This window comes from Chamaea fasciata, unplaced genomic scaffold (genome assembly GCF_029207755.1).
Source record: "Chamaea fasciata isolate MVZ Bird 193981 ecotype frontalis unplaced genomic scaffold, bChaFas1.0.hap1 SCAF_1, whole genome shotgun sequence".
In the NCBI taxonomy this organism is placed as follows: Eukaryota; Metazoa; Chordata; class Aves; order Passeriformes; family Sylviidae; genus Chamaea; species Chamaea fasciata.
In genome coordinates this window covers 9,261,336-9,287,086 of record NW_027094086.1, presented here as the reverse complement: position 1 = coordinate 9,287,086, position 25,751 = coordinate 9,261,336, and the positions used below count along the sequence as shown (strand labels likewise).

At 37.0% G+C, this 25,751-nt stretch overlaps 1 protein-coding gene across 1 annotated transcript in view; it reads right to left on the bottom strand.

Annotated features, from left to right (window-relative positions):
* ADCY8 (adenylate cyclase 8) overlaps positions 1 to 25,751 on the bottom strand; it is a 119,197-nt gene that overhangs the window by 19,797 nt on the left and 73,649 nt on the right. The window contains exons 7-12 of the mRNA XM_066175869.1: positions 22,953 to 23,223; positions 17,050 to 17,247; positions 10,408 to 10,508; positions 6,183 to 6,384; positions 3,253 to 3,342; positions 1,729 to 1,901 (exon numbers count right to left, since the gene is read on the bottom strand). Coding sequence (XP_066031966.1) covers positions 1,729 to 1,901; positions 3,253 to 3,342; positions 6,183 to 6,384; positions 10,408 to 10,508; positions 17,050 to 17,247; positions 22,953 to 23,223 — 1,035 coding nt within the window. The remainder of the gene's footprint in view (positions 1 to 1,728; positions 1,902 to 3,252; positions 3,343 to 6,182; positions 6,385 to 10,407; positions 10,509 to 17,049; positions 17,248 to 22,952; positions 23,224 to 25,751) is intronic.

Below are 25,751 nucleotides of genomic sequence, written 5' to 3'. Positions count from 1 at the left end.
TTGAGATCTAACACCAAAGCAAAGTCCAGATATTGGATCTGTTTTCCATAGTAATTTTTAAAGAAGTATTGGATAATATTTGTCAGAGAAGGACTCCTATGACAGAGAAATTAGAGAAAGTGCAGAACTTGAGACTAAACCAAAAGGAAACTTTCTAGTGAGAGAGATAACTGAACTGACTTTGTGGTCCTAATGAATTTACTGTGCTGGAAATGTGCTGCCATGGTATGAGTCATCAATAGAAAGCAAGAACAAGCAGGAAGTACCCTTGTCATCTGCAAATATGCTGGGATTCAAATGTTTCCTATTTTGAAGTTGCCCAAAATACAATCTCCAAATGAATGCATTCCAAAAGGACCCCTTGTACACTGGTTAAAGGCAAGAGCCTGTAAGGTCTTAGTTATAAACTCATCTGTTATTGCATTTTGTGGTGTTGTAGGTATACCCACCGTTGCTTGATGAGCTTTGTAAGGAGTTGCAAACCCTTTTATTCAAATGATTTATGTAGCTAAAAAAAAAAATAATTTTCAGGGCACACAATCTTGAACTTCATTTTCCCATATATCAGAGCTTAAGTCCATATCCTTGTCTTGAGAGTGGAGCATTTCAACTGATTTCACTCTGTCTTGGGCTCTTGGCTGCTGCAGGGAATATTCCTGCCTCTTTCTCACTCTTCTGTGAAAACAGTCACTAGAGTTTCATTGACACTGGGAATAGAGGCTACTCTGAATTCTTCACGATTTTCACACAAAAGAGATTCTTTGCCAAGTCTGGTTAGTGACAATTTTCATGATTTGTACTTCTAGTTACCTAGCCAAGGTATTGCTTATGCCATTTGTCACATTATCTGGGATCAGCTCTGGATATATGATATGCCTGTACGATGATAACTAGCTTTAGAAAAAGAAATTGCACCCCAAATCTCTGGTACCTTGCTATTGTAAGAAGCAAGTTAAGAAAGATATGCATGCAGAGCCCTGCTATGTGTAAGGACGTGGCTGTTGTGAGAATTAATTGTACTGCAAATCCATGCTTTTCTCTCACTCTGAGCATCTTCATTTGCAAGTACAAGCAACTGCAATACTACACTGATTCAAATATCAAGGATGGAAGAAATGTTTTTTCTGAATGATTTAAGTTACTGGTGCCCTGGATTCAGTTATTGCAACATTAATTGCACCTCTGACTCTGCAAATCATTGTGGTTCTCCTGTGCTTCTCTTCAGTTCTTCTTGCTGGGAAAGAAACCTGGGAGATGGAGGAGGAGTGTGTCCCTCAAGCACTCTCCTACAAAACAAGATCCTCCCTGTGTTCCTTATATCTTTCACAACTGCACATCATTTGTTTGGATTTTATTCAAAAAAATCAACTGTTCAGTCCTATTTTCTTAAACTGAGGGGAATTTTTCACTTGGCATCTCTGAAGCTTTCAAGAACAGAAATGACCAAGGTATGTGCATTGCAATGCACATTTTTAGTCAACATTGATAGACTATAGGAGACATAAAAGATAAATCCTGCTTAATATTTAAATGTCCTCATGAATTGAACATTTTAATAAAAAGGCTTGAGAAAGAAACAGATTATAAATAATTTTGAATTAGTCATTGCCTGCTGCAACCATCACTCCATATTTAACTATGGTGTTATCCAATACACTCATACTCTGGCAAGACTTGAACCATCACCTTAAGAAAAAGCAGCTCCTGAAGGGGGCTGTGAACACTTACTCTCCATTGTGGTTAAAGTTGTCATATTGCAGAAAAAGGGAAGCATAAATGGTCTCAGTCAGCAGAGAGTAGATCGCAATCATGATGAGAAGCACTGCCAGCTTCAGGACAGAGTTGAGACGAAGAAAGACTGCACAAGTCACCATTGCCAGCACACCAGTGAAGACAAAATACTGAACAGAAAACAGCACTGGTTAATGGGGAGATCAGAGATAAGCATCTATGTAAATAATCAAGTAACCAGAAGTATGGAAAAATTATTTTGGATTTCAGTGCTCAGCTAAGTCCTTTTAGGGCCCAGGGCATTTTGAAAATAAGCATTTTGCTAAAATAGAATGTGAAATTACAAATTCTTTATTTTTCATGGTACCTCCATGTCAGCAGAAATCGTTTTCTGTGCCTTTATGGCATTTACATTGCATTATAAGGGAAATGGCATCCTCTATAATTAAAAGAGGAAAGGGAGACATACTGCTGGCAGTTGTTTGCTACTGAAAAGTCAACTGGTAGAAAACAATTTATATTCCTTTGGAATATAAATTTCCACAAGACCCACAAAATACTCAGCATGGGAAAATCACATTTCTACTTAATTCTTCCCATGCTACTGAAGAAAGAGGATAAAGCCACAGGTTTGGACTTTTTTCCCTTTTTTTTTTTTTTTTTTTTTTTTTTAAATTTTTGATATTGTAGGTCTAGCTTGGTTACATTGCTCTCTTAAAATGTGATCCCTGCTGGAAGTTTTATTCATATCTTATTTTCTAATCTTTTCATTGTGTCATTTTTCTCAATGATTAGTCATCTGCCAAATGCAATCCATGCAGCTGATACTGGATAGAGAGAGACAATCATGGTCATGAGCTGTTCAGACTTAGATAGCAACCTCAACACCCAGAGTCCAAATGTAGTTCAAATTAACTCCAATGACACAACTTTAGGAATGATTGTATTCATTTTTCTGGGTACAGTTTTTTCTTTAGTACAGTTTCCCTGTAGGAAAGTCTGCATCCCTGCTGTTTAGAGCATACTGCTGGCAGTACCATGACACTCCCATATGACTTTCTCAGCAGCATACTTCTCTTATCTACACATGACCAACACATTGATTTCATTGCCTGCTTGCTCATCTTAGGGAGGGTTTCTTTTTCTTTTTTTCTCCAAAACCAATCTTAAAATAACCACAGCAGTCTAACTACTGTCTCTGTCACATAAGAAACTTTGCTCTCTATAACATTCACACAAATTAAGTTTTTTATTGCACTAGGTTCATTGAATCATTGCTAGGTGTGTGGCCAGCATAAAGGTTCTGCAGAAAGTTCAAGGGTTAAATCTACTCCGTAATGCCCCATTAGACCATAAGGTTAATTCCTTCTGTAACCAGCCTCTGATTTTTCTATCAACATATGGTTAGATGGAAACGTTCCTTCTTCACAGTGTTGAGTGCCTGACTCCACCACAAGGCAGTGGTTGCCATATAACCTTTGTGGATCCACACCTCAGATTCAAAAGCACCCTCAGAAATACCTCAGGACAGGAACAGATGTCTGTAAAAGAAGCAGAGGAATTGAAGGTCTGGTTCTTCAGGGCTATTGGTTTGTCAAAATCACACCATAGCTGTGAAGAAATAAAACAAAATCAGGGCTATATTGTGCACTGGTGACTAATTGCTTGTCTGGCTGGCTGGGTTCAGGGGTGGGACTGGCTGACCTGCTGCTCTCCATGCCAGCTGCCCAGCTGGCACCAAGGACTGAATAAATGGACAGGAAGAAGACATACTGTGGAGATGAAATGCCAAAGGGGGAGCTATTTGTGCTGCAGACATTCAGCATCTGAATAACCTCCCTATGCTCTCTTCTCAGAGTGGAAAGATGAGCTCCTCTGGGATTTCCAGAGGACTGATGTTGGACTCTTAAGAATTACCTCTCAAAGTGCTTAGACTTTGCCATAAACTAGAGGGAAAATGATTTAATTGGAAGCATAAAATCAGATTGAGTGGGTGCCTTTTCTGGAAGCTGTTTGCATCTGCTATGGATACTGTTATCCTTTTGGATATGGGACATCCATCTTACATTTTGATATCACACAGACCTGGTTGTACCAAAACATGGTGTGGTTCCAGAACAGCAATTCTGATGCTAAGAATGGAAGGGAATAAAATTTGCTGATGAAATAATGATTCTGATAATATAATATGGCTTTTTGCTGTTATGACCTGCATTCATTTTAATGGTATTTCCAACCAAGAGTATTAGATACAAAGAAACCAGCAGTGTTGAGTTGGAATACATTATGGTCTTAGAATGAAGAAAAAAATTAGTAACTGTTTCACGTTTTGACACTTAAAGCAGATGAAGTCTCCTGTCATACATATATTTATTTACTCTGGATGATTATAATAGGTCATCACCCAACCTGGGGTGCACAAGCTAGTGACAGGTATTTTTTAACAATAGTTAGAGAATTCATTTAATGAGGCCCAATTTCTTATGATTAAATTCAAATTAATTTTTAACTAGGGATTCTTTTGTTTGTTCTTTTAGCCACTCAGACATCTGTGCAGTGCAGGAGTATTACCTGGCTGGCTGTGCACTCTTCCATGACACCAGACAATTAATTGTACCTTCTGAAAATTTATGAGGTATACAGCACCTCTCTGCGGAGCAGAATATCACAAGAACAAGTGCAGGTATTTTTAAAAAAGACTTTCAGGATCAGAAACTTAATTTTATAACAATAAGAATGCACTTAACACTCATAGGAGTCATCTGCTCCCTTGGTGAAACCAAAGCTTTGTGGCTCTTCTCAGAAAGCATCTGAATCTTAGACCTCTCCAGTTGGCTGCATTTGAGCTCAGTAAACACATAAAACTGCAGGCTGAGATGCATTACCTGTTCTTAAATGCATGCAGGTGTGGGAAATTTGCGGCGGGAGAAATGTGGCACTCAATATGAGTGATCGGCAAATCTCGTTTATTGTTAATTCACACAATGCTTTTATAATAACAGTAATAAGCTCATGTATATTGCAAAAGTTAAGCTCAGGATTGGTGCTCAAACTAAAAGTCAGCTACGCCTCTTTCTACATTTCTTTGTGGTTACATAGTTTGAGTAAGTTTTTGTTTTACCGTGTTTCTGTCTCATATCTTTCAGCTGCAAGGTCTTGTTATCATATACCAGCTGTGCTCAAGGACATGCAAGCCTTGCTGTCTTGCTGGTTCTCATGAGAGTGCCTGTGTCCTCAGGAAAGCTCTCTCATGTCTACGTGACCTTTTGCAGCTAGCCAGTTATCAATCACACTCTCCACATGCAGGTCCCTCCTGAACAAATTATTATTATGGAAGAACTTTGGCAAATAAAATAATGAGATTATATTAATGTTGTCATTTTCTATAGAGGTCAGGACTCAGTGACTAAAGCCATTGTCCAGCTAAATATTTGAAAATACATATAACTGTTTACTGCTTTATAGAAAACCACTGTGTGACAGTAAAAGCAATAATTTTCTTTTGATTGTCTTTGGATTAGCCAAAGCAGAAAATTGCAGAGGATGCAATCTTAAAAAATAATTAACAAGAAGTCAAGGGCAGTAACAAATTGGGCATGGATAGTGTGTTAGAGACCTTGTTTTAAGATCAAGACTAATTCTGCCAAAATCTTTCCTGAAAGGTGTTTGATAGACATGATTTTAAAACCTCTGAATTCTAAAACACTGCTTAGTGATTTATATTGTAATACACCACTGTGCTTTTCTCCAGAAAGTTTTCAGCCCAAATGAACTTCCTGACATTTACTGTATTTATATTTTTTCTGTAATGATAGAAATGAGTGGCTATATTTTGATTTCTCTGACTTACTCTCCTATCACTGATGCTTTTAATCTATCAGTGAGATATTTACCACATTCTTGGCTCAGACATAAGCACCTGTCAGGCTGTCTGACATTATAATCTGCCTAACTTATGCAAAGGTCTCTCATGTTTCTGAACACATTAGGATAATCAGGGGTCTCTTGGAATTTTTAAAATTATTATTGTAGCAATTGTTTAATTTTTCTTTGTAACCTAAATAACAGAAGAAGTTTAAGATGTGCCGAGAACTTATGAGAGGAAGAGTTTAATATCCATAAGAATTTTCGATTGATTTTTTTGATTGAGGCTCTAAGAAAGTATTTCAGCATGTCAGAAAATGAGAAATGGTCCTCAAAAGGTGGATATATTGAACAGAAAGTTGACAAAAGGTTTTAAATATAGATGATACTCATGAGGGAGAAATAATTAGATATTTTAGAAATACATAGATTAAGTAATAGACTGAATTTCTTGAAGCTGTGATGCTTTGCCTTTTTAATATTATCTAAATCACAGCTGGCTTATAATTAGCAAGTCCTGTGGCAAGCTTAATAATTCAAAAATCATCTTTTCCTGTATAATATTCCTTGGTTCCCTATAAGCTTACAATATTGATGATGGCTCCAAGAAAATTAATCAGAATGGATGCAAATATAATGACATTCCTTGCCAAGTAGGTCTCATTAATCCAGCAGCAAGTTTTCCGGAGCATTAAGGGTAAACATTTGTAATCCTCTGCCGTAGTTATCAGCACAAGAGCGGAGTGCAGCATAATCAGGATAGAAAACTGAATGACCATTGGTATCACTCTAGGGGAAAAAAAAAAAAAAAAAGAGAGAATCCAGCATTAAACCTCAACACAAGCAGTCAGTAAATCAAGAGAAAAGCTGGACAACATGTCCATGTAGGAGAGCTCATCACATTGGATACAATTCATCTCACTGCATAGGAGTCTCTTAGATTTATGCAGATAGAAGGCACCTTGAGATTTAGATTGGTTCTTTTTCCAATGGTTATACTTTGATTTCGGGTTATGGACACTGAGAGAAGGCCATGCAAGATTAATTCCTTCAGTTTCCCACACTACAGTAGTATTCTGCAGCAGCCTTCTTGCTTTGCAAAGCCAAGTGCCTGCAATCTGATTTAGGACTGATAGTTTCTAGGTATATCTCAGATATATAGAGACAGTCTATATATGCTGGTGTATCCTACCAGTTCTGCTAACCCAGCCTGATCCAGCCTGAACAAAACCAAACTCAGACCTTCAGAAAGAATAGGATCAAGCATCAAGAGGTTCAGCCTGAGGACACTAAACATTAGTTCTTATTTTGGACTGCCCAACTCTACATGTAAGACCCATGTTATTGAATTAAGGTGCTATAAAGGGAGCATTTACACACCTAAGTCTGGGATATAAACCCAAAATTGCAGAATAACCTGCTTATGTGTCCAAGAAACTGAGACCTTGTATTTGTTCACAATAAATTTATAGACAACAAATTTTTTTCCACTGTAGGTGTTTGATTAAAGATTGATGTGCTTGTCTCTTGCCTAAGCCTATTTGATTTAAAAACAAAACTGAAGGTGACATAGTATGACTTTTCATTTGAAAAATCCAGTGTCTGAATCAAGATTTTGATGGGAGTATGCTGATAGGATCAAGTACAATAAAATGCATAGACAACGTTAGAGGAATTGAAACAAAAATCCATAATATTTTCTGTCCATGAACTTCCCCCAGAACAAGGACACCTGGCTTGGACTGCCCCTTCATTCAAGAAGAACTTCGAGACCAATTGATTTTTTTTTTAGGGAATCTCTTACTGCCAAGATCAAGTGAAGTTTAAAAAGAGCTTTTGCCTTCCCCCTTCCTCATGTATAGTCCCAAATCAACTGATTTGAGCCAAAAGGAAAACTCATGTAAAACTGAAGATGCAACTGTTTAAATTAATAACAATTTGAAATCTGCTTTTCTCCTTCACAAGAATAACCCATTGAAAAATGGGCAGAAATAAGAGTATTTCAGCAGTCTACTCTAGTAAGATCTACTGTCCATGTGAGCATATAAATAGTTCATTGCAGGAAATTAATGAAACTCCCAGGCCTCTCAGATGGAGAAGATGAATCACTGCCAGGCTGGCAATGTAACATAATGGTTTCATAAAGGACAGTTATGGCAAAAAATATGGCATTAATTTATCTCACTTAGAGTAATTTCCCCAACTCCATATTTCAAAGAATGAAAACTATTGCAAAGATTTTTCAATTCACATGTGTCTTCCCTGTCAGGGAAAAATGCATGAATGGATTAAATATTTATCCTTAGGGAGACAGATATAAACTGAGATAAAATTATGAAACTTCCATACACATTAGATTTGAGATATGATTCCCTTATTTAACATGCAGACTAAGGTAAACTCTCTGGGAAACTCCCCAGACAACCTTTGTAATGTATGTTCTATCACAATTTAAATAGCATTTCCACCAAATTTTAAGAAACCAAAAGACTCAGCTCAAAATATATTCACACATCTACTTAAGCAAATACAAAATTTCATCCTTGTTCAACAGAAATCTGAAGCATTCACTGAAAAACTCTTATATGTGTTTTTAGGAAATGGGTAAGTCATCATGAGAACTGAATTATAGTTTCCTTGGGGTTTTTTGGAAATTATTTCCATGCTTTTCCACCCTAGTATTTTACTTCTCTGATATTTATCAAAGGTGTTACAAATGAATATGCAGTTATTTCAAGGATTCTCTGAATCCAAATCCTGTCTAACTTTGTGATAGTTCAATTGCTTATGCCTTGAACTGCTTTTAGAACTGGAACTTAGGAAATTTGAACTTCCAGATTATTTTCTCATCCAATATGTTTAAGCATATTGAAACCTTCTCACTCAAAACCCCTATCCTGTTATTTTAGGGTTGCTCATCTGTTGACAGGCATGCCTTTTAAAAAACTGAAACATATTTTTTGAAGCAGAGCATCAGAACTTGAGAAAACAAGATCAAAATTTGTCTCCTTAAGCCTGCCTTGACAGTGATCTTCAGCTTCTGCCGGGACATAGGAACTTCCATAAAACACCATGTGCCTCCAAAACTCCTCTCACAAAAGTGGTAGTGGTAAATACCCTTTCCCTAAATATCTTCCCAGGTTCCAGCAATCAAACTTTCACGGCATTCTTGAAGACAAGGTCATATTCTTTTAAAAACCTCTGCTGATCTTTCCTTGTAGGAATTTATCTAATCTCCATTTTGAGCTATTTGTATTTGCAATGTGTTTAACATTCAGTGACAAAAAAGGTCCTCAGTGAAAAACACAAGACTACTGGCAAGATGAGAAACTAGGAGGTGAGACAGCTGCAGGCAATGTGTTTGTGTGACTCCTTCCCCCTCATTCCAACGGCACTGGATACCCTCACCAGAATTAACAGAGATGAATCTCTGCAGATAGAAAAAAATTTTGGTTGGTTGTTTATTTTTTTTTTCCCCACTGGTATGGCAGTGATTGATATAGCAGCAGAAATCTTTTTGGAAAACAGGTTCTGTTAATAAGATCCATATATCTTCTTGTACATACTGAGGAAAAAAATAACAAACAAGCAAACAAACATACAAACAAACGAAAACATCTAGCAGAAGTGAAGAACATTAAATGTGTATTGGGAGAAGAGCTTTCAGAAAGCAAGCAAACTTACTAGGGGCAATATAGCACAGAAGGTCACGCACTACTCCGGGTACTTTCTCAGCTGGGAATTACAGAACATATGAGACACCAGTGCTACAGAATGTAGCTGCCTGCCTGCACCTAACCACCACTTTGGTGTTCTCACACATCAGCCTGGTAACTCACATCTTCCAGAGATGATCCAAGAAATCTTGCTGCACTACTGTAACACAATAAATGTCTTATTTCTTGTACAAACAATATTAGTATAAGCATAATATAGTATTTTCAATAGTATAATATAGTATTTTCTAAGTTACTCTACTGCCAGCCATAAATTAAGGTTCATCTGAGTGATGAACCTTAAGTGACATCTGAGAAATATGTCAGGATATATGGATATTTCTCTTTTAATATTTGCTCTGTCAAAGACCAAACGGGACCAGAGGATTGTTATAGAGGCAGTCCTGTTTTAGAAAACTGACCTCAGCCCTTGCACATACTTTTGTGATCTCATTACTAAACTGTAGACAAAAATCCTAAATGATAGGTTTGAGTCTGTGAAATGTGGACACTGAGGTCTCATCTATGTCACATTCATCACCTTGATAGGAATATATTGCTTGGTCAGCCCCAAAGAAGGGCAGAAGTGAAAACAGATCTACCAGATCACCTCCATGCTTATTAATGGCCTGAGACTGCTTTTCCCAGCTGGGCTAATCACATTGTCAGCAGCAAAGCAAGCAGGACAATTCTCTTACAAAGCATTTATGAAACAAAACCAAGAAAGTCACTGATACCCAAGGTGATTTTCAATCATTAGCAAAAAGGCACAGCTATTGTTCTGGATCATGTTTCACCAGGACACACTGTGGCAAATTTTTGTGACCCAAAATTTCCACTCAACTTGGTGGTAGTTCTACTTGAAAGCATAACAACATAGCATCAGTACATGCTGCTGTCTCACTTGAAAACTTGTAGCTGCAGATAAAGTGATAAAAAGGTAGCTAGTATCACAAAAAAAATGAACAAATATTTCCAAACAATTCTGAGGAACAAGCAGATTTTATTGGTTCATTGCACCTCAATCCTAAAAATGTTATTCCACTGTGTCCCTAAGAGTGCCTTCAGATATATAGAGATATATTTCTGTATTTACCTGGAAGAAGGGAGCAAGCTTTGGATAGCGGTGATAAATACAAGAACAATAAATGCACACACCAAGTTTGATTTGAATACTTCATCCCGCATTTGAGAATACTAGAATAAAAAAAAACACACACAGAGAACCAAATTAACTGTTAACACATGCAGGAGTTTCATTAAGGCTGATGTATATAGGACAAATGGGGAAATTAGAATAATGCACCAATAAATCAATAAACCTGAATTTTTGTTTTAAAATCAAACCCATTGAATAAATTTTTAATATTCTGGTAAAATATTTTAACCAAGAGAGCAAAAATCTGTAATTGTTCTGCTTAGTTCAAAATTATTTGCTTCAAAAATCCTGAGGTAGATACCAGGAGCTTGTGCTGCTGAGTATAATACTAAACATTTAATTGCTTAATAAAATACCTAATAACCAGAGAAACCATGAATTTCCTCACAAGCACTGGAGTCATCTGTGACTCCGCATGCATGATGGCACAGAGGTGTCTCCATGATGGCCAAATTGATGCCGTTCTGCTATTTTATCTGATTTCCTTTTTTAAGAAAATTACGTAGATAGAACATTCTGTGACTATTTGGGATGCTGGAACTCTGTATCTTAACTTACTCAGAGGCTGTGTGGAAACTTGGCAATATGGGCATTCTCCAAATATAAAAAACTATTTAAGGTGCATTATTACAAAGATTTATTGAAAAAATATTTTTCTCCAGCATATCAAATAACTGAGAATGCTATCAAGTTCCTTTTTTATGGGAAATACCAAGAAATGGAGTAACAGACATATCAATAGACCTCAGTGGATCAACTAAAGTGGAAATATTAACCAAGTCCTCAGCTGTTATTTATCATTGCTAATTCAATTTAACTGCAGCTGTTTATAGAAGATGAAGATTAGTCCACAGGAATATTTTTTGTAATTTTCTACATCATTTATGGATGCCACCAAAGTTACTTTGTCTTATAAGAAATCCTGCGAAGGCTTGCCCCAGTCATTTTTCTTCCTCTGAACAATAACTTCATTTTGTTTAAATCTTTGAAGTTTTAAAGGGGCTGAAAAAAAGGTTATAAGAGTCAAAGCAATATCAGATACCAGAATATCTCTCCAGAAATTTGGAAAATAGGGAGAATTGCTGTTAGAAATGCCTAGAAAGCATTATAACATTAAAAAAAAAATTAAGAAATGTGTTAGGAACATACACTGAGAGAGTCCAGCTATGAACTGGATTTCATAGCTAATTTGCTCTTGAAGGGAGATCGTAGCTAGACTTAGAGTATTTTCCCTACATGGACCTTTGGTTGGGACATCATCTCAGCTATAAACATCTGGTGCAAACAGTCTCAAGTTCACATATGGAAAAAAGGTTTCTCACTTCCCTGCTCCTATTTGTCATGAGTAAGAGAGGGGGTTAATTTGTTGGTGTCCCTCATTTTGGCTCCCCCACTCTTGTGTATATGTTGTGTCTGCTGCTGGCAGTATCACTTTGACATGATTTTTGATAGTGTTTACAGGTAATTCCACTTCATTTTGCTGCTGGAAGCCCAGAGGCACTGACCCTGATTTCATGTGCAAGGCAACAGAACTGCATCAGTCTGCATAAATAATGGACCAGGGCTTTTGTCAAAAAGGGAAAAAGAAAGGTACGTTCCTTAAAATATAGCATGAAATCCCAACTGTTCCATAGGGAAATTAAGGCAAACCAGATGAATGAAACACAAACATAGAATGGCCTGCTGTGTTGAGCATTCTGTCAAAAGGATGGATGCTGTGTTCTAATCAGTAACAACATTGTGATGAGGAATTGTTGGCATCCCTAGGCAGCACTGACATAAATGATAAACGTAACAGTTCTGTAGCAGTCTCCCCCTTAATGACTTGGAGAAGTAATTGGAGGACTGACTAAGCCTCAAGGCCCTTCAAAAAGCATGGGAAGGCATGTAGCCATCCAGAGCTGCGCAGAGTGGCAGGAAGAATCGTGATGTGACCTTGTCTGCAGTGAAAACCTTCACTGCAGCATCCCACTTGTGTTCACTCATGGCTCAGTGAAGGCTCCCATGGGGCTTGGGCCATTTGCCTGCACTGTTGGGAGGGAACTCTTTATCCATGTACCTTCCCAGACTGCTGTCTGAAACTGAGAAAGGCCACAGAAAGGTTTCTTCTGTGGAGTAATGCTGCTTATTCCTCACCTCTCTCTTCCAAAGCCTCTTTGAAAGGGAAAAACCAGTAATATGACAGGCTTCACCTGTTCCCCTAAAGAAAATGTTTGTGCCCTGGGGAGGAAGGTTTTTGGTCTTATTCTTACTGCTGCTCTTTCACTCAGATAGGACCTTATAGATGAAAAGGGAGACCAGATTTTTTCTTCATCAGAGTAATGTTGGAAAAGTTTCTGCAATACAGGACAGGGATGGAAGAATATGTTTCAAGAAGTCTAAGACAGGAGTGTAAATGAACTCCTGAGAAGACCAAAGAGTAGACAGAGATCCATTTGCTGACCAACGACAGAAAAGTTGCCGAACAGTCACAGAGTTTGCCCAGCAACTCTGGCAGACCTCCTTGCAACTCGAAGTTAAAGGAAAGAGGTGATGCCTGTGTCTGCTGAGGTACAGCAATCACAAAGAGCAAAATTGTTTTCCTACTCGTGTAATTTCTGTTTATCTTACCAGACAGAAATTCTGAAACAGAGAAACTCAGATATTTAGGTCTAATATTTGAACTAAGAAAACATATACTTCGAAATTCAAAACTCTTTTGATATTTCCAGTGTGCTCATCTCACAGAAAATATGTAAATGTTTCATGTCTAAGCCCAGCTTGTTTTCTAATCCAAGCACAAATATGCAGGAAGACTTTGAATATCCTTAAACAAACCTTTACATTGGAAATTTTCTTTAATAAATCCCTGCCAGCGTGTAAAATTCCCTGTCCCGTGCCTCTGCTTTACCCTGTATGAAAGTACATGGTATAGATATTTTCAAGTTGCTATTTAGGGAGATCATCATGATGATTTTTTAAATTATCATCGGAATAATCTGAAGTAGTACCAGATTTTCCTATGTGCTATTACATATTTGGAAATTTTAGTATCTTTTCATGCTGCCATGAGAAGTACTTTCCTGTGATGAGTTGCTTTATCTGCCTACATGCTATTTGTGAAGAATAACTAGCAAAATTCAGAGTGAATTTTCTCTAAATGACGTATCGAGTGTTAATGAGTGAAATACAGGTGAGTAATGAGTAGTTCACTTTGGTAAAGAATCTATAAAATATACCAGTTGGGGTCCTGTACAAATCCTATGAAAAATGAGATACTGCAGAATTCATATGGAAATACACATAATTCCTCAGAGAGAAAACCCATTCTCTAATGAAACTGCTACTGCTTGCTGTGGAATACACACTTACCCTCTCACCATAGAAGGACAAAGAGCAATGAGATAAGAGGAGTGATAAGATGTTCCAGTGGCTTAAACTGCAGTGACATAGCAGTTACCTAAACCAGTGCAAACCAGGATCTGCGCTAGCTTCATGGTAGTTTTGTGCATGTTGACTCCAGAATTGTTTTGGGGTTTTTTTCTAACGTTTTGAAGTCTTAAAGGAAGAAAACCAGAAATTTCATGGCTAGTGTGAACCTGATATCTGGAATTGCTTTATAGTGAAAAAATTCAAACCAACCCAGACTGTTTAAACAGAAGTCCAGTATGACATTTCAGATCGATTCGTGTCCACTCACGATCCCACCTCCTGGTAGTCCTGTTACTAATGCAGGAGGAAGAAATATAGTTGATTGTTCATGTGGTTACTCACTTTTCTGTCATTTGAGGTTCAGAACATTAACACAATTCTTACTGAATAAGGTAAAGGTAACACTTCTTGGCCAGGATCTCAGCTATGGGTCTGTTTTTTCTGCCTCCTCTTAACTGTAAAGCCTGGGGTGAGGGCACTTACAGATTATAGAAATCAGTATTTAGCAGATGCCAATGCTTCCTGAAAGTGTGATGGCTAGATGAGAAGACACGAGATTTTACATGGGGGAGGTTACTTTACTTCAGAGCTCCCTCTGGCTTGAAGCTGTGACTGTGCTGAGCAGAAGGTGTCAGCCAAGGGGAGGGAGGAGCACTGGGAGAGGGGAGGCCCACGGACTCTGCTGACTCTCAGCCGCACCACGGGGAGCAGGTCAAGGTGGTGGTGTATAAGGTCATATAAGCAGTACCAAAATGTTAGTGGCTGGAACAAAAACCATAATTCCAGACTGAAAGGTTAGGGGTGGGGGGAGCAGAGGGAAAAGGCTGCTGAAAGAGCTTTGTGATACTCTAATTTAAGCCTGAGTTTGGTGTGTTTCCTAAATGGACCAGAAGAAGGAAGGAAGTGGTAGTAACAAGACAGCATGGAGGTAATAGCTACTTTCTGCAGGAAAATGATTCAAATATTACTTTTTCCATTACTTCCTGTAACCTGTGGTTAAACACTAAGGTTATAAGGACAAAACTGTAATTACTGTACAGGCATGCAGGAGGGAGGGGACGTTTCCCATGCTGTCCCACAAGACAACTGCTCCTGTCTGCAACAAAGAGGACATTATGATTCATCTTCCTTTAATCCACATCATTTCTTTGTAACCTGGTACATTCCCTATCACTATCTGAGCACACTCGTGATGTCCCAGCACCCTGAACAGAAGCAAGGATATTGCTAACCAGAGACTGTCCAGCTATTGGAGGTGAATGTGTCAGAACAAATAAAGCAGCAGTGATATTTTTAAAAACTTTACTCCTTCCTTATGTGAGAAACCAGTTTAATTTATGGAACAGAAAGAAGACTCAGTCAACTTTGCTGTATGGATTTTATGCTTCTATTGCCTGTGCCTACAGGTTGGCACTAACACCTAAGGAAATACTGAATGAAAGCAGAATTCTGCAGCCCAATTCTCCATTGGAAATGCCCTATTGGGAAGAAAATGTAACAAACCTGGTAAAATGTTAACTTTTAAATAGACTTTTTTTCTTTCAGATGCAACTAAAAACTTTATTAATATTTTAAATCTGACCTATGTAATGTGATGGATTAAGGCATGGAACGTCTTTTAGTTCCTTAAATTGCATTTAAATTGAATTCTACACTTTCCTTAGAATTTTTTTTTTTGGCTGACAATTGTGAAATCTAAAATATTAAGAAAGTTTATATTCTGGATATAGGATCTGATTCTGGACAGTGCCCCACTACACCAGCCCATGCTCAGGCCTTGTGTGATTAAATAGCAAATTAAGGCAAGGTGAACCACTGACAAGTTTGCTCATTCAGCAAGTTGTTTGTGACCAGGCTGTTTCCTCCTTTGAACAAAAAAAATCAGATTCTTTCACCATATTTTTTATCTTGTGTCTTGTAAAGATTAAAGATGATTCACGACTTTTGGAACTTTATGCAGTAATTCACATGGTATCAGAGATCTTGAATCTTGCTTCCTCTGGGTGTCTGTCAGCTTTGCATGATGACTGCACTGAAAGAAATATCTTCACATTATCCTTTTCAGCAGATAATTATTTGTGGATATTTTGGGTTTGGGGTTTCTACTTGGTGTCTCAGTGTAAACATCCTTATGGAGAAATGCAATCTTGTATTTTTGTTTTAACAAACATTTCTTGTTTCTTCTACAATATTACTAGTGCAATAAAGGCTTAGATATATTTCAAGCAGAATTTTTATTTTCCAGTTGTCTTGATAAAAATCTCACCAATCAGCCTTCCTGAGGACTAGTCTGCCATAAATCATATAAATGTCTGTTTTCCAGTGGAAGTTAGAGTGATGATGGAGAAGTGAGCCTCCATGCTTCCAATCGCTCAGTTTTCATTTCCTTTTAGTCAAGTGCACATAGTATTGCAGACCTGCTGTTCTTACACTGTCATAGCATATGAAATTATCAATGAAAGTCAATGAAATTATTTGAGATCTGTGCAACCTCACCCTGTGCCATCAGCTCTCAGTGTTCTCCCATTACCTTATCTTTTAAAACTTTTAACTTACATCTGCATGTAGACTGAAAGAGAAGTTAATGAGATCATATTGCTGCTGAGAAGCAGCAAAGATATGAACCATATTTAGCTCTTAGAAACACATTTTTTAAGAAGGACATTTAAAACAGAGATTTGAAAAATTACTGTTGACTTTAAATAAATATTGCAGCTGGGTAGAGGACATAAGAGGGATTTTATGACTAATTGGAAGGAACACATCTATATAAATATATATATATATATATTTCAATAGAAATGTCTGTTAATTAATATGCTCAATCATTGTTAGTGCGAAGTAACCTGTCATCTGACAGAAAACTGCTTGTACTTGATACCAAGTTCAACACAGCCAGTGGTTGTTATTTTCAGAAACTGAGTCTGCTCAGTGTAAAAATTTTCCCACAAAGAAATGAAATCATTTCAGCATTATAACACCTGCATCATGTCACTGTGTTTTATGAACTCTAGCTCATCCCTGCCTTCTGAAAACTGAAACAAAATGAAAAAGAAAAACAAAACAAGAAAAAAAACCAACACAAGCCAGAACCTACAGCTTCTCTACTTCAGTGAACATTTATTACAATTTGAGTTGTGAATAATGCAGCTACCAAGCCCCAGCTACCTTATGCTCCAGGCTGGAGTCTTTAAACATCAGTGAAAAAGGCTTGATATGCTCTCTTCTCAATTTATCGCCACTCCGTAAGTCGATGGTGTGCTCTATTCGCTTGTTAATTTCCTCAGGCCCAGACTGGACATGCAAAGCTTGTGCAAGATGGTTTGGAAGCAGATTTATTGAATTTCTTGTTAGGGCAGCCAGAGTCTAGGGGAAAGCACATGCAAACAGAATAAACCTGCTGGTCCCCTTGGGTTAAAAATGCAATGTTTTAGTTCATGTTGCATTGCAAACCATTACAGCATTCCATGCAATTCATTCAATGAATTCTATAGAAGTGTAAAATAATAAGTCTGTTCCACTAAACACATACAGTAAATTAAGGGGAGCATTTTAATGCCTTCTTTTTTACAGGCTAGGAGTTTTGTTGCTGCACTGAGCATAAGGACTATATTCTGCTTTTGAAATCTAATATTTAATTATTAAAGCATGCATGAGGGGAGTACACACCAAAATCACATCAGGATATCTGACTCAGTGGTGTGTTTTAATAAATAAGAATGGAAGTCTTATAAAACAAAACCCACAAAACTGGAGTAATGAAGTTTTTCTTATCTCAAAGTTACTGGATGTGTGTAGTTAAGGAACAGATCACTTAGTCAGGAGTGAAGAAGGTGACATTGCTGATTACTTCAGCATGGGTTTTCAGATAATATGTTCTTCTTCACTACTGGTATATTTCAGCCAATCTAGATTACAGTTAGGCTATATGATTTAATTTAACTGTAATTCATATTATTATTTAAAATACCATCTCAAATACATTATTCCTTTGGTATTTCAATGACTAATCAAAGGAAAAAATGAAAATACTTTTGCTTCACAAAGGAATTCTAGCAGATATAGTATGAAGGGTGTTTCATCTTCAGCAAAGAGTTAGAGTTTGCTTTCTTAAAGAGAATAACTCATTCCCATTTCATGGTGCCATTTCATGACACAAACCACAGTGAAGCAGCTCTTTCGCACTTGAATGGGAAAATAAATTCTACTACTGTAATATTCCCAAGGGTTAAGAAATGTTGATGAATGGAAAGGATGTGAAACTTCATACATCATAGCATAAGACACTTCAGCACTATTATGGGTGGGAAATAAAATTCTGCCTGAGAAAAGTTATCCCACAGGTCCTTCCTGAAAAGACCATCAGCTCTATCTCCTATTGGACATTGCTGAAACAGGAGCTTAGGATGTTTTGTCACCAGATGCCCCTGGAAAGCCAATTCTTTTGTATCTCAGGATTACGTAGGGCAAATGCTATAGGGAGGTTTCCCTTGTTGATATTCAAACTAAAGTCAACAAAAATATTCTAATGAATCTTGGACAGCACATTAAAACACAGGAAGGGTCTCAGGTACTGCCAAAGCCCAGGTGACAACTTTCCTTACAATCTTAAAATCAAGTCCATGGACTCCGTAGTCACAGATAATATTTCATATTGCATCTTATTATTGGTAATTTAAGATCCTAAAATACAAGCAGAAAAGTATGTCAGGATTGGAATCTTCTCTCTCTTTAAGTGAAAAGCAGTTTTCCTGTTTTTTTAGTAGAAAAAGGTCTTGAGTAGAGAAGGTTTGGGAAGACACTCTACTTGAATCCTACCTTCTTCTGTCTAGCAAATCAGTATCAACAACATTAGGTGAAAAAAAAGTATCAAAGAAACTTTTCTCATGCTTAAGTTTCAGATATGTCTGAATTCATATCTTGGCCTTGGATAAAACAGTCAAGGCAAGTCGATAAATGAAATATTACATGCTGTCACACTACTTTAGTTTAAGTACTCCTATCTCTTTTAAACTGAGCTAGGAAGAAAAACTTTTATCAATTTTTGGTGGCTGAAAAGGCATGAGTGTGTCTGAAGTCCCTGTTAAAGGATAAGATCCCATTAGATGATGGTGCGTAAATTGGTTTCTCAGAATTACCTTATAGTTCTGCTTCTGCACTGGGAACAGGGGTGGAGAACATCCCTAATGTTTTTGATGAGCATTTTGTTTTGTTTATACACAGAAAATAATCTGAGTTCCTCCTAGTAAGTGATTATATTTTGGTTAAAATTCTATTTTAAGCTGTGATTGATATGAAGGCTTGTCTTCTTGCTGAATGTATGAAGTGTTTTACAACTCATAGTAGATGAACATGACATAATATCACCACTATGGCCATGGTGACTGTAATATTTTGCAAAAATGGACTGAATTTGCGTTTATATTCACAATATAACAAGGAAATTCATATTTGTGTTTCATGGTTTTCTCTCCCTTGCATACATGCACATACTTAAAAAAACTGCTTCCCTGTATTTAGAAATAAGAACAATGAAAAAACATAATGCAAATTATTGTCTCAAGAATAAGTTCTAACCATGTTTTGTCTCTTATTCCCCTCTTTGCTCTGCATCTTTAAAGACTTCATGCAAACACAAAGAAATATTCATTCTTCCTATTATCTCTCCTACACTTTTGTGAGCAGTTCTATGGAAGACACAGTCATGAATTCTATAATGGGCTTTTGAAGTTTTCTGATGCTGATAATAGCCATTCATCATACAGGAACAAACACAAAGTTCTGTTAAAAAAAAAAAAAAAAGAAAGAAAAAAGAAAAAGCCTAACCAAACTTTAGCCAAACTTGCATCTGAAACTGAAAGAAGATCAATTAAAACAAACAAAGAATAAAACTCCAGCTTTAGACACATTCTGTAGAGACAGGTAGTTTAGATTAGATTTCACTTCCTTCCTGGGAAGTTTTCTGCAAAATGTCCAAGCATCCTCCTCTCAACAAGAAGGGAAATTTTTAATCTGTGCCATTTAGAAAACCTTAGGAAGGTTTCATTTTTTTTTTTTTTTTTTCATAATGCAAGCATCAGGCTTTGGAAGGGAATAGGAAAATAAAAGGTCGCACACTTAAAAAGACAGGTTGAAGATAGGATTTTTTTCAAGAGGAAGACACCTAAATGAGGGTGTCTACAAATTTAGTGTCTACATGCTCAGTGTCTAAACTTTTATTTCTTCCAATATACTTTCCAGATACTTTCAGTTGTCCACTCACATGTAGCTGTGGTCAGCAGAGATGCCTTAAGGAACTGGACAATAACCAGGAGATGCGGCACAAGACACAGGGACACCATATGCCACTGGTCAGTGGTGAGGACCAGCTGGGGTGTGGTGGGGTACCTCAGCACAGAAACAACAACCACAACAATGGGGTAGCTGTTACACGCAGGAACCTTGGGTTTGAACTGAATTCCACCCTTTTGTCTAGACCTGTCCATCATTTTGGCAGTTTTTTAGTATCATTTCTGTGCTCACTGTTAAGCTTCACTGTAACCACTACTAAGGTACACCTATAGAAGACAGACATTTTAATATGCTGTTTTTCCTAATTCACATCCTGACAGGCCCAGCAGGTGCCTCCACCAGCACATACAGTGACCATGTTTTGCTTTCAGCTACTCCATTTGTAAGGTACATGGAAGAAATCCAACTTAAACAACCATTAATTCATTCTAGAGGAGGAGGCATTTACTCTCTTGAAATAAAATAACTTCTGTCCAATGTTCTTTGCTTTAAGAAGCCCAGACATTTGTTTCAATAACAGAAACCTCCATTGATATTGGGCATGTGTGAATTTCAGACAAGAACTTGCACTCTTGGCTTCCGTCATGGTCAGAGCAAGGGCAAGGGCGGTAGACAAGTATAGTTTTTGCTAATATTTGTGACTGCCTACATAAAAAGTGGTTATTTGTTTCTTACTCACATAAACACATCTACAATTCATTGATGCAGGCTGCTCACAGAACACAAGTTTGAGGTAATGAGTATGGATCGGCATAAATTTGAGTTTGGCTTAAGAATACCCCAGAGATTTCTTTTGATATGCTTTCTAATATAACTAGAGTTAAAAGTAAGATACATGTGATCAGTTGCTCAAATTTTGTTGTAATTTATATTGAGTAAAGAAATAATTTTAATTCTATTGGCAAATATTCAAACATACAGAGTGATTCATTGCTGGTTGCTGCTACTACAATTCTCAAAGCCTGCTGCTGACAGTGACCTTTAAGCTACTTAATTAGTGTTATTAAATGCTTATTTAATCCAAGACTGACATACCTCTGGAAAAAGCTACTACATCCTAGTATAATTTAAATCTATCATCTGAATTTTTTAACTAAAATACATTATTTATGAGCAATACTGCCTATTGTCTCAACTGTAAATTAAAACTTACATAATAATTGAATCATACATGGAACAGCAGATTTTTGAAATCTTGTCTCCACCAAAAGGCTTATTGTAAAACTGTGTAATATAAAATTACAGCTTTTCCCAACACCACTTCAAATTCTTTATGAAAACAGTGAGAAGCTGTTCTAAAAGTAGTTTGTTTATTGTCATAAGAAAAAAAAAGTTTTAAAGAAACTGTTAAGCTATGTCTATTTCAATTACTTTCAAGGCCTTTTTATTAATACTGGGCAGGAGCTGATCAATAATTGAATAAACCCACTAATCCTTCATTTTGTTCTTTTTTTAGCATCAAGGTCAAGTTTAGCTGAGAAAATGATCAACAAAATGAGAGACTACTCTGCATAGATTTTTTTGGACAACAGAAATTGGAATATCTTAAAGGGAAAGAAATAGAGATCAGAAGATAGTCACAGCAGCATGCACCCATATGTCTCTTCCTAATGAAATGACAATATAGAGACAGGTCAACAAAATACAGAGAGTACTATAAGGCAGTGTACATGCAGATACACAGATGTACAGAACATATATTAAACAGGTGTTTTATATAACAGCAGACAGTGCCATGCTCAAATTCAGTTTGGAGAGATGAAGACACTGCTGTGGGCTGATTGATTGTGAAATTTTATCACTTCTGAGCATATTTGTAAGAAGCAGAAGACGGTTGACAAAAGCAAGACCTCCACACAACAATGCTTAAGGCTCAACAGACAGTTCAGACAAATAGGAATAAGGATGTGCAGCAGAGGAAAGGATATATTATGTCATTACAGATCCTTCAAAGAAAATGAAAGAAAACTTCAGCTGACCTTGCTTCATAAAGACTCATCAATTTTTCAAGTGCAGTGAGAAGAGTGGAGTGGAGGCATTTTAACCTTTCCATCTTTAATTCCTCTAAACAAGCAGAATTCAGGAAATGATTCTTTTACCGTACTAGAATTGTTGGTTCCCAGGTTGCTGGCAATCAGCCATGCAGTGATTTTGGAAAACATCTGATCAGGAGAAGTTGCTATTATCTCATGTTTTTATTGAGCTAGAGAAGTGTTTAGAATCTAACTCATCTGCTGGTGAACCTTAATTATATCTTAGACTATGAGTTTTTAATATTTTTTTGTTAAAAAAGTGAGAAATTAAGGACCTGATTTCACAAGGTGCTTTTTTTTTTCCTTCCCTCAGATATCAATAAACTACTTTACGCTTTTTCCTCTGGCAAAATGTCCTTTCCCTCATCCCTTTAATATGATGGCTCTAAAGTGAAGTTATGCGATAAGATATTCACTTTGACTAGAATGTTCCAACGAGTTTAATAACATTAGATTTATTTTTAATTAGTTTGTGGAGTGGTTCAATCAAAACTAAGCTGTGTAGTATTTAATTTCAGTTGGGAAAAAGAATAAAAAACAATGAACCCAAAATCTCTGCTTCAGTGGCATTTTCCCAGTTTATATACATGATTTTTCCTGCCTTGAAACAATTTGTTCAATCCTCTGCTGTTACAGTTCACATTAGAATAAAGGTTAAAGATGAATTTGTGTCCTCTGAGGCCTCCATTATTGAAGTGCACTCAATCATGCATTCATCTCAATGACATTAAAGGAAGTTTGACTTACGTTTTGTTTCCCCACTATGTTATCAAATGGAAGTTCAGGGCTCCAGGAACCTTCGGTAAATGTAGCTCCACTGTTTCTCCTGTCAGAGGAGCTGACAGCCTCTTTCACAATATCTTCAGGTAAAGTCAACAGACTCTCCTCAGGTTGCTTAATTAAATAAGTCTCAATGTTATGTTTCCTCAGGAATTCATTGCGCTCTTTGCCATGCCCTTCTTCAACTTTATAATCCCCATTCAGGCAGTCCAGAGTGGCTTTGGAGATGTGAATCCTCCTGCATAAATGAAATAAGTAGTAGCGACTACTGATTGTGCTCTACTATAGCTAGGTTAGAAGGAGGCTTTGAACTCTGTATATTGTTTAACATAATGGATAAATACAAGGTTTTCTATTGCAAACAATGAAAATTAAATAATGCATTTAAAAACATGAGCTTTATTTGTGGTCAAGTAATCTCAAGACATGTTTACACCAATAAGATGTGATTAATGCACAGAGTCCTGTCACAGGAAAAATGTTTTGACATTCACACCTGATACCTTTGCTCATAGTTAATAGTTTAATGGGAGACCTTTCCTAGTAAAATGCTATTCTGAGTGAAAGAAAATTGTATTTCAGGGAAGTATGTTGAAAGAAAAATAAACGGTAGGCATTAGAGCAGTTCATGTGAAGGTCTTTAATTTCCCTCAGTTTCCTGAGGTAGCTTAAACATTTGAAATTAGTGGTCTGATTGCACCTGAAGTGAATTAGGGAAATAGGGGAACTATGCAAAGGCAAGCAACGTATTCATTTACATTAAGACTAAGCAACGAGTTCAATAAGCTTTGGCCAAAGTGAAGTTGAATCTAAGAGATCACATGCAAAAGAACTCAAATTTTGCAATGGTATGATAGGAATCCGGATGTGTTCCAGCTAAACTATTTTTAAGGAATGCTCAAGTTCCTGCATGTAGGAAAATTGCAGACAGCTCTAGAACACACCACTATGGACAGCTATGCCACACTGTAGAATGCAGCATCCTGAATGTAGTGAGAGTTGTTCATTAGGCATTTATCTAATCCAAGCAAATAGTTGTAGTGAGTCTTTAAACCAGCTGATTTTTTAAACTTTGAGTGTATGTCACTTTCTGAAAGACAGACTTGCATACAGATTCCTCATATTCAGAGTGAGCTAAAATTATTGATCCTTTCTTGATTACACATGCTAAGTTGCTTTTCTCAGGCACCACAGTTTGGCTTCCTCCTGTGAAGGAAATGGTCCTAGCATGCCCCTTGGGAACTTCCTTCTGCAGTTCAAAGGATGCCAATGCAAAATTGAATTGCATAATACTTTGATGGAATAAAAGAATGTAAGGGCATATACAATGTGTATGCTTTGCTAGAAAATGAAGTGCTGGTTGTATTAAAGCAGTTTGAAGTGCCCAGGAGTATCAAAACCTGGCAAACTGTCCCTGTGGAGCATTAAATACCAACATCTAATTAAAAGGTCAAAAAATTGTATCCCAGCCATTTTTAAGCTGTCTCAACTTCCCTGCCTCTTCCCAGGTTTTGTAAAACTTTCTCTTTCTAAAGTCATGCTGTTATAATGATTGCAGAGATTAGTAGTATTTTGTAGTGAAAAATCAGTAAAACTCATGATAAAACCTAGTAAAAATGTTTCTCAAATATAAGCAACTTTTGGCCTGGACTTAAACAGCAAAGCATATGACCTCTCAGAAAGATGATGTGCTTCCTAGGTCTAAGAAATCCAAATAGGCTAAATTGATTTAAGTAAAGTACTAACCTAAAACTAAAGAAAAAAAAATAAATAAAGTGAAACACTAGTTGCCAAGGTGACTATCTCTCACTTTAGATTCAACTAATATAATTTAAGAAGGTTGAGTAATAAAGCCCTGAAATATGGATTTTATGATGGATATGATAACAGCTTTAAGAAGAGTGTGGAGATAGCTATTATTGTAACATCCTTAAATGGGCCAAATATTAAAAAATAGTTGGCAGATTATAAGCATTTTCTAGTTTCACCTTTTGTACTGCTTGCTTAAAAGCACTAAAATGTGGAGAGATATCTTTTAATTTTATACAAATACACTACACTGGGAACCTGAGTATTGAAGTCAAAAAGTATTGCTGACCTACTCCTGGAAGCATATCAGGTCCACAGTGTTAGATGATACCTGCCATTGAGACATCACTGAAAATTAATTATAACCTAGGATTTATGCAATTCAGTACTAGAGACTAATACCTACATACACTAAATAAAGACCAATAGAAAATGGGATCCTGGCAGAAGAATGTCACTGAAATAATACTGTAGGATCTTACAAAGTTTCCTTCTCAGATGTTGTGGACACACTTTTTATTTTCAGGAAACTGGAAATTACGATTTTTTTTCTCAGTGCTCCTAACTGCCTTCTCCCAGGGCAGCTGGGCTGTTGGCTTATGCTCCTTCTACCAGGTGCAATCTGACCCTGCATCACCCATGCTCATGGGGGCTCATGGGGACATGCAGGCATTGAAGGAAAGAGCTGAGCCCCTTTTTTCCTGCTCTTAGACTGGGTGAAAGGATGTTTCCCATCCTCAGCTGCCTCTCTTCACTATGCCCTCAGGAAAAAGCTGCAGTTCATCTTTGCTCTTGTTTTACAGCATGAGAGCAGGACTGCTCATAATTCCAGGGTAGCTTTCCTGGTGAAGCTGCTCTAGGAATGGGAATGATCTCAGTCTTACAAAAAGTAGAGGGATTTGAATGCTGGTGGCAGTGAGAAGTAAGGAGAGGCTGAAATGAACTTAACTGCTCTAT